Source organism: Mastigoproctus giganteus, chromosome 3 (assembly GCF_048544385.1).
Source record: "Mastigoproctus giganteus isolate SK-2022 chromosome 3, ASM4854438v1, whole genome shotgun sequence".
Classification (NCBI taxonomy): Eukaryota; Metazoa; Arthropoda; class Arachnida; order Uropygi; family Thelyphonidae; genus Mastigoproctus; species Mastigoproctus giganteus.
In genome coordinates this window covers 3873070-3889548 of record NC_143577.1, presented here as the reverse complement: position 1 = coordinate 3889548, position 16479 = coordinate 3873070, and the positions used below count along the sequence as shown (strand labels likewise).

At 40.6% G+C, this 16479-nt stretch overlaps 1 protein-coding gene across 2 annotated transcripts in view; it reads left to right on the top strand.

Annotated features, from left to right (window-relative positions):
- LOC150087621 (uncharacterized) overlaps positions 1–16479 on the top strand; it is a 48384-nt gene that overhangs the window by 17196 nt on the left and 14709 nt on the right. For both annotated transcript variants that reach the window (XM_090369171.1, XM_090369170.1), the window contains exons 2-3: positions 1062–1112; positions 2189–2719. In XM_090369171.1, coding sequence (XP_090225297.1) covers positions 1071–1112; positions 2189–2719 — 573 coding nt within the window. In that variant the 5' untranslated portion in view covers positions 1062–1070. The remainder of the gene's footprint in view (positions 1–1061; positions 1113–2188; positions 2720–16479) is intronic.

Here is a 16479-nt window from a genome sequence, read left to right as displayed (position 1 = left end):
AGAGAAGACTGTTGTTACCTATTCTTGGAAACTCCGGGCAGCATCAGGCATCCACCTGGTGACCGTTTCAGGGCTATCTGCCCCTTCTTCGGTGGGTGGGTAGGTACCCTGATGTTGCAATAGTGACAACACAGTCATGAAGTATAACTCCACAATATGAGAGATGCCTGAAGTATAGACTATATACTGCACTGTATTTTAGGGCCACGTAGCATGAGGTTACGTGGTAGAATGGCCACCAGTCATCTCTCTCTCTCATGAAATATAATTAAAACGACACCAACTTAACTATAACTACTTTGGTAGATGGCTACGAATTAAATAGATGCAATTGCACTATAACCTATACGTCAGTCATTCTACCACGTAGCCTCTTGCCGTAAAACACTTCGTAGTAATCAATTTAAGTAATACTTTGACTATTAATTTAATTTCTCGACGCACACGTGACACCGAGTATAACGCAGCGAGTGGCCACCAGGAAGCCATGATGACGATGTAGCTGTGATGAAAAACACATAACCGCAGCCATTTAGCCAGAAAGGGTAATTAGTTCTAAATAATTAGAAAAGACGCGCCTAAAGAGTGGCGCGAGTTGAATGCCCGGATGTCAGGAACGCGGTTACATGCTCGTGCAGCACTTTGGCGGTCGACGGCGATTCAGCCGCAGGCAGAAGAGGGCATCCACTTAGCCTTACTGTAATTTGCCCGCATTTCTCTTCGGCGAGATGAACGCGAAGCAACGGAAAGGTTTTCGGGTAAGTTCCTCAAAATGTTCACTTTTCATTAAATTAAAATTGCTGGCAACGGCGGTTTTCCAAATGTGTTACAACCCTCATTTTGTCACCCCAATGGTTTTCTAGGGTCATCACTATCGGTAATATCCCCTCTGCGCTTTCGCAACTCTGTGCAACCATGGCGGTGTAATTTGTGTACTCCGTTCGTCCTCTGGAAACCTGAGGGTCTTCGATGTAATCGTTTCCAAGGTTTTTGTCGGTTATTATGAATTGTGGGAGGAAGCAGTTTCTGTTCACGTGCTAACAACTTGTTTTCATTTTCAGACGATCGACATGTTCAAGAAGTTCACCCACAAGTCCAGTGAAGATGGACAGGTAAGATTAGCTGTGGTTACTCTTTAAAGTTCAACTTCTCGCGTACTCAATGATCGACAAAGAACCCTAATTCAAGCGATAATACCCTATAATAGACAAAATAATACCCGATGAAAGACGCGCTTGTTCTTCTTTGATAACAGAAACGTGCAATGATATCTTGACATTTGCTGTTCAATAACTTAAACAAAATAGATCTTCTCACTTTAAGAGGGCGATGCAGAATTTATTCACTCGACTTTAACTCTAATAAAGAAAGTAGTCGCTGCATAAAACGTCGCAACATTCTTACAACGAATTAGTTTAGATTTATTATAAATAAAGGAATAGAAAATGAACAGTAAAAACTAAAATCTCGAAAAATGCTACAGCCCTAAACCCGGCTATCTGTAGATTTGGAAGATTTCATCAGTTGTAGGCAATAGCAATAGGAGAACTCCAGCAGTGATAAAGAACGAGTCCACCCTTCTTCCTCGATTATTTTGGGGATTTTTGAATATGGGGTAGCAGTGGTCATTCGCTTCATTTAAGGAATTCTTTTCCTAAAGAAGCTTAAAATAAATCGAAGATGACACGATTGCACCCCCCTCCCTTGTAACTTGAATAGGTTAATAAGATTATAAAATAATCTTATAAAGAAATATAATGGCCTAACTTGCCACGATTCGTATGAAATTTAAAATTAAAAAAAAACACATTAAGTGCACTGTCGTGTTGTGAAGAACGTGAAAATTACTTACAGAAAGAAATAATATCCTGAAAAGAAGTTTGTTGTTTAGGATTTTAAGAAGCGAAGAGCGGTAATAGTTGGTCTTGTAGACAAAGACCGCACACAATATTATTGGAAATAATCGTGGCGTGTGTTTTTAATTTCTCCAACAAGAATCATTGAATTTCATTCAATACATTACGCGGAAAGTGCAATCCTCGTTAAAAAATACATTCCATTGCTGAACAAACGAAATAAAAATCAGTCAAAAACGTATAATTAGAACATCTAAAGAAAGAAAAATAAAACCCATTCAAAATATTAGATAGGAAACAATTTAATGAACAATTTAAATATTTCGTTGCAGAACAAAACGGTGATGAAGGAGACGGTCAGGACGATGCACACACAGGAGGGGACGAAACGGGAGGTGAGGACTTTCACGAGCACCACCACCATGCGCACCGAGGAAGGCTTCAAGTCGTTATCGCTGTCGGATGACAACTTCAAGTCTCCGATGGTCACTCAGAGTCGGACGGTCACTTACACCACCTCTGATGGAATGATGTCCAACAGCGAAGATTTCTTCAAGAAGTTCGACAAGAGCAGTTTCACCAACGGATCGGACGTCAAAATGACTATCCAGACAAGATCCGACGTTCCAACAACAAAGACTGTCTTTGCTAGTCCAGCATCCGCGTCTTCCAAGACATCGTCGCCTTTCAAAGCAGCACCCACGCCTTCTAAGGTATCATCACCCTCCAAAGCAGCTCCTGCGCCTTCCAAAACATCTCCATCCAGCCCAGTGAAACCAGGATCGTTTGAAGAAGGCTGTCTTAAAGCCCACAACGACTGCAGAGCCAAGCACGGGGTGCCTCCCCTGAAACTCTCGAAAAAGGTAAGGAACTCCATTTGTGCTAAAAAGTAAGTGTTCTACATGGCAAATAGGGTTCTTCATCCCTCAGGATACATACTTAGATAACAGATACGATATTTCTGCTACGTTAACACTGGAAAGCTTTGCTAATCGAAAGACCTTCATAATTTATTCATTCTAATTACCACTTCTTTCATAAGTGTTAAATTTTTTTTCTAGATTAAAAAGAGTTTTTTTTTATTTTTTTTATTATTATTATTATTGGTAATTCAAGTTATCTCGATATATTAGCCCGAATGATCACAGAAATAAGATTACCTTAATTTACACACTGTAAACTGCGAAAATAACTTCTAATATATTTTAATTAAATAAACCAAATGAAAAGACTACGCACCGTTCCTTTCTCTGTTCCCAGAAGGATAGAATGATGATCAAACTTCTCTCCAGAAGATATCACGTGGAGAATAATTTCAGCTTTAAATCTAGGATTCATCTTTAAACAGAGCAGTGGTCCACTGCTCTGTTTTTTATTATTATTATTATTATTATCCGTTTATTTCCATAAGGAAACCACCCCGGGACGGCATAGTGCCAGGAGGGTGCTAAGTACAAATCAGGGTACGAGATACTACGTGCAGTGGGTTACATATACTGAACACGTAGTCTCGTCCCGAAATATTATATACACATTTTATGTTTAATATATATAGTATTTACACATTGATGATTCTGTACATACATTATACAACTGATATATTTACAATTCACTAATAATTCCATCTATAAATTACATATTTACATAACTGTTACAGAAGGTATATTTTTACAGTCAACAAATTATTATTGTTCTGAAAGCAGAAAGTTTCTCTTTTACTCTAAATTCTTTGGTACTTTGCAGCCGATTCATATTTTGGTAAGTCTGTACGAATCCTGGAAGATCTCTTTCCGGTATGTTGCATCCTCACACAGTTTTTCGGCATCTATGTGTAGTGAGTTAAATATTTTCGCTGCATTTGATGGGAAGAATCTTTGCAGGCTACTAAGATTGTTCAGGACTGGACGCAGTGGATTATTTACTTCCCCGCAACGTCTAGCAGTGACACGCGGTTTGACTAGAATATTATCCAGGACTGGAGCATCCACTCTGCCTGTGAGCATTTGTGCGAGAGTGTGTATGTTCCTGTTAATTGTCCGCTGCATCCAGGGTGTGATGTTAAGGTTTGAGTAGAGAATGGCCCTTGAGATAGTAAAAGGGTGGCCAGCAATTCTGTTAAGCCATCGCAAGAACCAGTACTCGATCCCAAGGACGGACTTATAATGTGAATCTGGAGCTGATGACCAGATTTGCGAGGCATACATTGCAATTGGCAGGACACACATTAAAATGTACTTGGTCGCTAGCTGAGGATCCCTAATTCCTACCAGTTCCTGTCTAGTAGCCCATAAAGCGGCGAATATTTTTGTCTTCATATGGGCGAAGTGTTGAGCAAAGGTGAGTCTGTCATCCCACTTAAGACCCAGGTCCAGGTGAGAGTGCACTTTTACCACATTAGACCCGTTCACAGAGATCGAGATGTCATTTTTATTCTGCTTGCAAGTTATGGTCATTTGGGCAGACTTCTGCGCATTAATACTGAGCCCGATGCAATCCAGGTAGCTCTCAAATTCTCTGATTGTGCTATTTGCCATCTGACAAATACCTTCTGCTGATTCATGGTCTTTGGAAGTGATGAAGAATTTTACATCGTCAGCATATGTTATAAAATTGTAGTACCGTGCAAGAAACGGCTCCAGGGCGGCCGCGAAGAGAGTAGCCGAAAGAACTCCCCCTTGTGGCACTCCTCGCGAGATGGTAAAGCAAGATTGTAGCTTTTGGTGCTTAACAATAAGTTTTCTATGTTCTAGCAGGCTGGTTATTATAGTTAACAAATTTCCTCTTACATTAAAATAATTCTTTAAAATCGCAATGAGCGCTGGAATTGAGACGTTGTCGTAGGCTGCGGAGATATCCAAAAAAATAATATCAATTTGCTCCTTCTCATTTAGTGCTCTCTGCACGCGAAAAAGGGTTTCCAGTAAGTTTGTTATTGTTGATCTACCCGAAATAACTGAGTGCAAATGCGGTGGTCTATGGCTGAAGCAGTGTTGATTGATGGTGGGAAGCAGTGCTTTTTCGAATACCTTCTGTAGGGTGCAGCTGACAGAAATTGGTCTGTAATCCTTAGCCAATTTTGGGTGTTTAATCTTTGGTATTGGGGTTACAATGTAATTTTTCCAGGCTTGCGGGAAAGCTCCTGACCTAATGATTTCCTGATAGATGTGCAGTAATAGATCTATTATAAATGGGCTACTTATCTTAAGGATGAACATTGGAAATTTGTCTGGTCCAACAGTGGCCTTATTGGGCAGATCGTTGATTGCTTTCATTACGCTCTCTTTGGTGATTTGTATTTCACTCAAAGGAGGTCTTGTTGGTTCCTCTATTGCCGAATGGTTTCGCTTGTTTAAATCTTTCAGGAATTCAAAAATTTTGTTACCATTATCAGTGTTCTCAATTTGATTCAGTCCATGCAGGTTACTAAAAGTGTTATTAGCCCATTCCTTGAAAATGCATTCGGTCATATTCTCTGTGCTATTTCTATTGCTAGTAATTCTTTTTGCTCGTTTTAGTTTGTTATGAACAACACTGCAGTGTGCCTGTCGTTTTGCTTTGATGAAATGTGCTCTTTCTTTCTTATAACGAATGTGATCGGCAGGATGACCTATACAGTTTTTGCTTCCTGAGGAAACTTGCTTTCAGTTGTGGGTTAAACCATTCTTTTGTTCTCTCAGATATTTTGATTTCTTTTGCTGCTCCTTCCAATGCTGTTTGGTATAGCTTTTTAGTGATCATTTCTAAAGCTTCGTCTACTGGCTTTTCTTGCAGGTCATTCCAGTTGTAACTAGTCAGGTGACTGAGAATGACCTCTGATTTAATATACTTCACGGAGAAAAGATACTTACTTTGCTTTTCCCAGTTCGTGTGGTTACCCTGCATGTATTTGTGTATCTTCAGTGCTGCTTCTATTTCAATGGGATTGTGGTCCGACTTAAATTTTATGCAGTTTTGCGCTAGCCTTATGTCTAAGGAACTATGATACAACAGGTCAAGTTGCTGCATTCCCCTTGTCACTGGTGTCGGAAGCTGCGTTAAGTGCAATGCACCCAATGTAGCATCCAGCTCTTTCTTGGCCTCCCTGTGTTTCGGAAAAGGCAAATTAAAATCTCCCGCTATTATTGTGTCGACTGATGGCTTTAGATTTGCAGCAAGCCAAGCATAGAGTTCGTTTCTTGTCTCCTTTGAGTGCTCAGGTGGGAGGTATATGATGCATAACTGTATTTTCACGTGCTCCTTTGAAAAGGTAACGCAAATCCCTTCAAAATTATTTGAATTGGTTTTTCGTTCTCTTATAGGCTGGTATTTATTTTGGTAGCAAATTATAACTCCCCCTCCTCGCCTATCTGTTCTTCCGGTTCCCACACATTTGCAGTTTGCTGCCGCAGTTAGCCGATCTAACTGTTTTCCATTTCCCAACCAGGTTTCGATTAGGCAAATGAAATCCAGGTCCTCGTACATCATCATCGTTTGTAGGGTGTGGAGCTTATTTGAGATGCTCCTCACGTTTTGTACAAACAGGTGGATGTGATGTTCTGCATTCCCAGCTGGGGGTAGTTTTCTCGATTGCTATTGAGCCCGATTCCTTGCATCATTTTTAACCAGTGGTCTGGCCCATCTGTCTTTGTAGGGCTTGACTAAGGTACCTACTGGCCAGGCGCTTACGTCTTGTAGGCGAGTTGCTTTATCTGGTGGACAAGAGATTATAAAGGAGGAGTAAGCTGGGTGTCGTGTTTTCACCTGCTTTACTTCCACAGTTATCCCATGTTCGCCCTCACACATGGCTTTAATGTTTCTGGGCTGTGTTGTGGGTCCCAGCCTTGATACAAAAATTTGCTCTCTGGTTGCAACGGAAGTAATGTTGTACATTTCAGAAAACCGTTTGTTTGTTTCAGGTGTGTTACAGGAAGACACGTTAATACTTTCTCTGTGAACTGGATTACGTCGTCGGCTGTCCTCGGCGAGAGTAGGCATGAAATTTTGGGATAGGCGGGTTTTTCTACCCTCAAAAGTGTTATGCTTTTTAGGTAGCATAGTGATGTGCGCATAAGTGAGTGGGTTTGCAGGAACATGATTTGAGGGGGAAGATGTAACTCTGGAGTTCGTACTCTTGGAATACATGCATGCTCCAATCATTTCAGTTGATTCCTGTTGTCCTAATATTTCTGAGGCTTCTTTATTTTGGTTTCGACTTTTCCTAGTGGAATGTGTGGAGCCATTTCCTTGTGTTGCCCCTAAAGTTTCACTGGGTTTGGTGCTATTGCTTGCGAGGTCCTGCTGCAAACAGACAGTTCGCGGCTGGGCTTGAGATTCACATATTATTTGGCTGTCTTGTAGTTTTGCAATTCTTTCTGATTTGTTTTCCTCCGAATTCAATTCTTTTCTTGTCTTCTGTTTGTGATTTTCAATGCTTTCTGTCCTCCTGTACAATCCATGCATATCACTTCTACTTTTCTTTGGGTAGCTCTGCCTCGCATAGCAAGTTTCGTCGGTTACGGGAGCCGTTGAGCCACCTTGTGCAACGAGGACGGATTCAAAGCATCCTAGCTTTTCCTCCAGTCGTTTAAGGGTGTGCAATATTTTACTGTTTTGTTCTTTGAGAAGAAAATTCTCTTCCTGCAGTTCCTGTAGCATTTTATGTACAGGGATGAAATTGCTCGCGAAGTTTTTTTAAAGGGTGCTGAGGATTAAAACCAGCACCCTTTTATCAAGGTTACTTTAAAACTGTCACTCAAAATATCCAGCTATGGGGAGATTATATCTGGCTTTAGAGCCATATAGTAGTTATGGAAGTTTAATTCATGGCCGACTTTGAACTTGCCTTCGAGACATTGTTTTCTGATGCTAGAAACGGCAATGGCAAAATGAATGCAAGAAAGCAAGCTCAATACGGCATCAGTGTCAAACACAAAAAAGAAAAAAACTTTTTTTTTTCACTTCATCTCTACTAATCATTTGTCCAATTATTTAAATTTATTTAAACTACCCACTTAACAACGCCAGATGGAAGTTTATTCCAACAATTTGGCTGAAGGCAAACTTCCACAAGGCTATTCCGCATCCATTTCTTTTCAATTTAAATTTATGCTCCATTGTATACTTTTTAAGAGAGCAACGATATAGTCACCATTTAGTTTACTCGACCCTTTGATAGTTTCAAATATTCCGATCAGCTTAGTCTGCAGACGTTTCGGTTTCAAACGCCAACTCAGAACACAAGCCTCTCTTCATAAGGGTTCCCTCTGTTTTCTGCGCCCATTTAGTATTAGTATTAGTATTAGTAACGGCCGCATGGTGCAAGAAAGCCTATGGCTTATGCTGCACCAGCCAAAAAAAAAAAAAAAATCCGAACAAAACAATGATAAAAACAAAAAAAAAAAAAAATAAATAAATAAAAAATAAATAAATAACTAAATAATAATAATTAATAAATAAAAAAAATAATAATAAAATAAAAAATAAATAAAAAGGAAATTAAACCTATCATCCTATGCGCTTCCCTTACCCGAAAGTACTATCCAGATGACCTTTGAATTTCCCCAAACTGTCGGCCTCTACCACCCATGAAGGCAACTTATTCCAGTAATTTATAACTCGATGGCTAAAATAGAACTTCCTGCAGTCCAATCTAAACATTTCCCCCCGTAACTTGAATTTATGTCCCCTAGTTCTAGCATCATTTATAATCTTGAAAATTTCGTCCTCATTCATTTTACTGATGCCTCTGAGAGCCTTAAACACCTCAATCAAATCTCCTCTAAGGTGTCTAGTTTCCAAACTCTGCAACCCACATATTCGAAGTCTTTCTTCATAAGGACGCCCTTTTGCCGATCTCACCAGGCGAGTTACCCTTCTTTGCACCCTTTCAAGAAGCTCGATGTCTTTCTTCAGGTGCGGTCTCGAGCTTCTTGTATCCTTTCTAAAATGAGTTTTCCAAACCTGTAAACAATATTGAGCATGTGGCCAAACATTACATTACATAAAACGGGATAATCACCTCCTTGTCCCAGCAGATAAGACTACTATATACCATTGGCAGAACCCTATGGGCTATCACAGCAACCTGACTGCACAATTACCCCCAGTTCTTTGTCATTCTGCACTACCTTGAACGTGGTACCGCACTGTTTGTGTCCTATTACGCTTCAATCGCCTTAATCCGTCTGCCTAATTTTTGTTGCGGTAGTATACCTTGAATAAACTTAAGACAGTAATCTTTGCTCCTTCTTCAATATTGGTATTATTGAAAACAGTAAGAGATCCAGCACTGAACTGCAGGGACTCCACTAATAACATAAATCAAAGAAGAGCAACGCCCATTTATAACCACCCTCTGCCTTCACCTTTATTCATGGAATTTATTCAATGGAATTCATAATTCTCCTTGGACCTACAGATCTGCAAGTTGCACAGAAATGAATCTTGCAGGTCTGTAAATAGTCAAATTCGCATTTAGGCATAAGCCAATCTTGTGCCTTCTTTACAAAAGGATACGGAGAGATCCCCCTCACTATCTGAAGGGGGCCTTCCCGTATCCTTTTGTGGACATAAATTTTTAATTACATATTTTGGGGCCTCTTCACACGTTTCAGCTTATAGCCTTCGTCATGGCTAAAAGAGACATTATCTTTTTAACTGCATGGACTTCTCCTGAATCCAAGGTTGCTCTTAATATTATAACTAAAGTTTGATTGCTGCTTTTTCTGATTATTTTAATACAATTGGACAGATAGGGAGATCCCACAGCCCCAGGTGCCTTGTTCAATTTAAGCTTTAACAATTTCATTCCCACTTTCTTCAGTTATAACTCAGTGTACTTTTAGTATTCCTATCCTAAAAACTTCTCAGGTGAATGTGGATACAAAATATTTATGCAGCACGTCAGAAATCTAACCTGAACAGGATCATCAAGGTTGTGCCACTCATATCTGGTGACTGATTCATATCTGGGTGACCATCCCTTTCCTTCTAATGTAAAGAATTCTTTGCTACTTTTCTCTGCATTGTTAGCCAAAGTCTTACCGTAATCTGCCTTTGCTCATAATCCGTCTAACCCCTTAACGACTTGATAGTAGACTAATTTATACTTACTGTAGGTATCTTCATCCCCTGATACTTTATAATCATCTGATGCGTTTTTCTTCTCTGCTACTAAACTCAACATTTCATCTGACATCCATTGAGGTCTGACCTTTGTATTTGGTCTATCTGTATAACTGAACGTCTGTGTAAATTTTTCGGGTCGAGCTCCCATTTCCTCTACATGCAACCCGTTGTACTCTGGTACTTCGCACCTCACATTGTAAGATATCTTCCTGGCACTCCTGGGGTGGTCCGCATTTCGTAAATAAATAAAGATAATAATAATAAACACTTTGACCAATATCTCTTAATTGGTTTAAAAGCCTAGTCTCTTCTATGAGCATATAATTATATTACAACTGAAGTATTATTTCTGGAAATACTTCAGTTGTATTCTTCTGTATATTCTTTGTATATCATGTTGCTACAAGTGTTGGCCAGAATAATGGAGGGTCTCGCATTACACCTTCACTTGGGGCCGTCTGTTACGAGAATGTGCAGTGGTGTCAGGAAATAATTCGTAACTGAAGAGCAGCCCCGTCAGAAGCTCTCCTGCTAGAGGTCTCGACCTGCATTAATTGCTCATCAGGATCCGTTCCGTTGTGGCAGTTCATCGTTGAGAAATCCGCGCAGCTGTTCTACGGCTCGTGTTTATTGGGTGACAAAGGAAGTGGGCTCGCTTATTCCGTCGCACGTTTCCTTCCGTAGTTCAATTATAATAACGGTGAAGTTCCTGGTTGTGGAAAGTATGGCCGCTCACATCCTGCGAACACCCGACTCACTGGTTCCGAGAAAGGCTATTGCGGAAAATCGAATTTACAAGCGCGTGGAGGGCAATTGGAAAACAGGGGTGCAAAAATAGCCTGAGAGTGGTTTGAATCCGGTAGGCCACCTTCGGGATGAGCATGGGATGCTGGATTAGTGCATGAATCAGTTGTTACTCAAAGGCACTCAATAGTGGCAGGAATAAAATAATTTTAACTCGTATACAGTACATTCGCAAAAGTATTAGAACGCCAGTTATTCATTCCAGACTCCACTGTTTGAAGGATACACTCCAAAAAATGCGCCCGCTGCATCGTAACCCATAGTCGCAAGCACAGCGGTCACGAATGCTATCTTTCCACACCATAGGGAGGGTTTTTCATCCAGAAAAACAAGCAAACCGAGTACTGTACGCTCGAATTAGAGACATTAGAGACTGGTGTATTAATTAAGTGGTCGTTACTAAAGAGGCTGCCGTAGCCGAGTGGTCATGCAAGAGGGTTCATAACGTACATCTTGCGTGACTGCGGTTCAAGTCTGTGACTGCTCAATAGGGTGCTATTTGTTTTTGTATATTGTGAACTCCTCTGACGGTGTAGTCGTCCCAGAATATGAACATAAAATTTATTTTATTTTAATCCCAAACAACCAACAAACATGTCATCCAACAATTAAACACGTTTCAACTCTTCAATTTCTGCATTGCAACCCGTTGGTAAAACTTGGGGTACCAACTTAAAACGTTTACAGTTGCTCCTACTTGGTAAATAACAATACTCCTTCTGTTCTCTGTTCAATCTACCCCTGCATAAACATTACGTCATTTTAACCCCGACATAAACACATACGTCATCGTGTAACTCTCTCATTGGTGCCGTTGCAGTTGGACTTGATTCCATGGTGTAAATTTGTTTGTCAAAATTAAAGTTGGAGAGAACGGAAGAAAAGTACATATTTGAATTATCTTAAAGTGCTATATTGTAAATCATAGTCCTCCCAGACCTTATTTCGAACCCAGACCCTTTGAAGATGTCTGGGTTCGAAACCTGTCGTAGACTGAAGGAATTTATGAAGCCGTTTTCAGTCAAAGCTGTAGTCAGCCGATTTGAGGGATGGAGTAGGGTTCTCCTTCTGCCCAGGGGGAGAACCCCACATGCAAATCGGCCGTGAAGACACTTGTACAAATAAAAACTAAACTATGGCGCAATATTGTCCAAGTTGATGATGCTTCTAAAGGCTAACAATAATGATTCAACCCTGCAATATGACCTGAGCTGATAATGCTCCGAAAACCCAACAAATGGTGAATAAACTACAAGTTCAGCAACGGTAAATATTAGCGCTGAAGTGCTGTTGTTTCATGAACTATTTCAAAAGTTCATATCTTTCACAAATGTATGTTATAAATATAAACATTGAAAAGTACCCAAAAATACTCGTCTAAAATAAATTATCGATTTGCCTTTTTCCGCAACCAATCTATAAATATTTGGTTCCATTGATTTTGTTTTATTGTATTATAGTAAAGCACTAGTTTTATAGTATTGTACTTTAAATTTTACAACGATAAGTATTTTCAGATGCGGATCGGATTAATTAAATACACGGGCCGTATGTTTGACAATCAACAGCATGCATTAATGAGCCGTGGTAGCGCAATGAATGCATTCCGTCACCTGAGATCGAGTTCTTTACTTATTTATCCACAAAAACTCAGACCATCCCGGGATGGCAATGTGCCAGGAGGGCGTGCTATTCACAAACTGAGGTACGAAGTACCACATGTACAACGGGTTACAAGCAGAGTACAATGCGGGCTCAACCGCGATATTTACACAGAATTTACTTATATACAAAAAGGTTGAAGTGATATACGAAGTTTGAAAATTATACATGTAGTCTGAAGGTATACAAAATTATTTTTAGAAAGGCATTCGTTGATCAGGTGAAAATGTCCATCACACATTTATCAGTTGATAACAGTTCTCTGGGGTCTTTCTGTAGAGCTTATCTCCACATAATTTATCCGGATTGATGCCTATTTGTTTGAAGGTCTCAAGGCAGTGATTCTCATGCCTCCCCACCTACTACAAAATACCTTTGAAGTATAGCGAAGTGTTTTTTCGGATATAAAGTTTAAGCGACAATTTTTCAATTAAAGTTGAAGAAAGCCACGATGCCAGGTCGACGTCCTCTAGCTCCTTAGGCGAAAAATTCTATCAACTTTGCCCAGGAAAAGAATGGACATAATGGGCATTGCGCCACCAACAGTCATCTAAATCTTCATAAGTTGGTTCTGTTTTTCCTGTAGCCACCGCTGACGAAGGAAATCGTCTTTCATCGTTTCCATACGCCACCGTTGACGGGGTATCGAACTCTCGCTATGACGAACATTTCTCAGCGATGGCCTGGCTTCTTGGAACGCTGCCTGTGAATGGTTCGCGTCACTTCACACGTCCCAAAATAAATAGGTTTAAGAAATGAAAATGCGGATGATTACGACAAACGCCGGTGACGAGGCTCTTAACGAACCCGCGAGAAGCGTATTGTACTGGCAAATGTCCGGGTTGCCCCAGACAGCGATGCCGTTCTGGCGGATTATCGAAAGGAATCAATCAGTTGGCACTTTTCATCTTTCTTTACAAAATCTATGTTAGGCCAGCCCTAGAATTTGCCTCACAGGTCTGGTCCCCACATGTTGCGTACCAAAAATTAGAAATTGAAAATATTCAAAAGAGAGCAATCCAGTACGTTTGCTTTAAAAGTGGCCTTGAATACTATGAGAAATCCTACCAAGAGTGGTGTGTATTCTTTGGACTCGAAACGCTGGAAAAAAGAAGAGATAAAGCCGATTTACTCCTACTTAACCAACTAATAAATGGTACCCTGAATTGCCCTCATCTCGTCTCACAAATAAATTTCAACGCTCCGACAAGAGCGCTAAGAAACCATCCACTACTGAAACCATCCTATGCGAGAACAAATTATGGATACTACAACTTCTACAACAGGACTGCAAGATCAATGAACAAAGCAAATATTGAGATATTTGGTACCCCCGGACACTTCAAGAGGCAACTGAAATTGCTAACCTCATCCGGTACCTGACTTAAAATAGACTCTTCTTTTAAGTTCTAAGACTCTGATTGTGTGTGAAGAAATACCAGTGCTCTGCCTGTTCACTTAAATAGGACGGATGAGTCCTTTTATTTATTTAGTTTATTTTATCTGTACATATACTTTTTTCTTTACTTTGGGAAATGTATACTCCAAGCTTTTTGAAGCTATGTAATAATTCTTTGTAGCTGCACCCTCAGGCACGTTGTTTGCTGTTTTGTAGCTGTTAATAATAATAACAATAATAAGGTGACACTTTCGGAGGGTGAGAACGCAGTGACTCCTGCCATTATTCATCCCGCGGGAGGTGGAAGTCCCGTGTTGCGGTGGAATTATTAACGTGGCCGGGATTATTATTTAATAAGGCCACTGTCATAATTTGCAGTTCGTGGAAATTTCAGCCAACATTAAAATCCTTTCCCTCCGAGACCCCTTACTGCCAATCGTGAAATGGAAGTCAAATTGAATATTTCGCTTCTAACTCGGAAAATGCGTCACTCAAGAATTTAATAAAGGACTGACCTCGAGATGTATTTATCCATAAATTCACTCATACTCTCCAAACCAGTCTGCAAAGCCTAAAAAACTTGACTTCCAGTAAACCAAAAATTAGTAATACAATTCGTATCAATTCCTTTTCGTACGCAATGACATTAAGGCATGGGTCAAGAAAATACAATATAAGTTTAATAGTAATTACATTTACTAATAATTTTAGCAATGTCAAGTAGAGAGGTATGAGGTATATTGAGGGTCTAGCGGCTCCTGGGATTTCTCCCATCTCCGCGAATGTTCTATGTATCGGTGACAGTACCCTGTCAAAGCCAGAGATTTAGAAGTGTGTGGGTCATGAGTAGTGTTATATGTTGTGCCCATTGTTTATCCGGCTTATTGGCCGCCAGGCCCCTAATGGGACCTGACGTTGCCCATACCTCGCCAGGTGGAGGCTAGCCGGGTGTTACCATTGAGTCAATTGTACTCTGGCAGGTCCTGCCACTTACGTTCCTGGGATTTTAGTGGCTAGGACCTAAAATAAAATTGGAACGACCGCGGTTGATTTTAGTTCACTTACATTAAAGCGCTAATATGGGGTTTGACGCTGAAGGCCTGTTTCTGAAGTGCCTAAAAGGTTGGGCGAAATTTTTTTGGTGTACATATTTTAAATTTGGACGTGTAGGGCTATACACTGTGCAAGAGAAAGTGCTGGGAGGGGAGAGTGAAGGCTGGGGGGTGAAATATGAAGAAGAGGGGTCGATAGGGTAGGTGACCCCCAATTACTCAGTGAGGCGTGCCCATACCCCACCAGAGGGAAGGAATGGTGTGGCAGGGAAGAGAGGAGACAGCAAGCCGTCACCTCCCTCCCCTGCCGGGTGTGGGAGTAAAAGAATTGCACTGCACAAGAGAGTGCAGAGCCTTGAGCCAATATGGCTCCGTTGAGGCAGCAACTTGGAGTTTCTCTATCTTCGTCGGTCTTCTCTGTCATTGGTAGCGTTTGGTATCCAGATTTGTCCTCAGCTATGAATACTGGTCAGGTCCGTTGTTAGTCTGTTAGCAATGGCTGTGGTTCTCTTCATCATGGGAAGATCCGCATCTCCATGGGGTTATTCTTGCGATCGCTGGTTTTAGATGATTATTAGTGAGCAGGTTCCTGAGGGAGGTTCTCCTCGAGTCCTCTCCACGCGTGTTCTGTGTCTCTTTTTATTTATTTATTTATTTTATTTTATTATTTTTTATTTTTATCTTCTGTAGATGGCTATCAGTGTTTTACGCCTACCAAATAGTTTTTGGGCATATTCCTTTAGCTCCCTGTATTCCTCTAGTGAGTCCAATAGATGTGATTCCAAGTTCTTGGGGAGGTAGTGTATTGCAGTGATCAGTCTGCACCTGAGGTCCTCATAATGGGTGCAATCATACATAATGTGCTCCCAGCACTCAAGCTCCCCACAGGCACAGCTAGGATCCACCTCAATCCCCAGCGCTGCCAGCTTGGCTTTAAAGGCCCCGTGACCAGTCAATATGTCAAGTAGAGTGGTCAAAACTAAATTGAGTCCAATCCAAGTAGATTATTTTTTTATTTTATTTTTTATTTTTGTGTTTTTGTATGGGCGGCTCCTAGAACAGAAGTTCATCTCCGCCTCGTTGCTCTGTTCAGTTTTTATAGACTCTGTAAAGGTAAGGCCGGTGTGTGTCTTATAAAAATAAATAATATATATATTTTTTTTCTTTTTCCAAACCGAATCCACACAGGAATATCCCAGATTGGATGAAGATAGATGAAAAGGAAGGGGAGAGAGAGGAAAAAAAAAAAAAAAAAGAAAAAGCTTTTCATCCCGCACGGGAGAAAGTGATAGGAAAGAAAAACTGTGTTTGTGAGCTTATGTGTGTGTGTGTTCTGTAGCGTGATGTTGTGTTTTGGCCTATTGGCTACCTGGAAGGAGTGATCACCTGGACGATTCCTCCAGGTACTCGTCCCTAGCAGAAGAAGGGCAAGGCCTCCCCTACTATCTGCACGCCCTCCTCCCTGGGGAAGAGTTCCCAGGGAAGAAAGAAAAACTTGTATAAGATGAAGAGAGGGAAGGAGTAAAGAGGAGAAGGATTGTTCCGGCCTAGGAAAGTCCCAATCCAGGATGGACAGCTAGAACAACAACGCAAACAAATA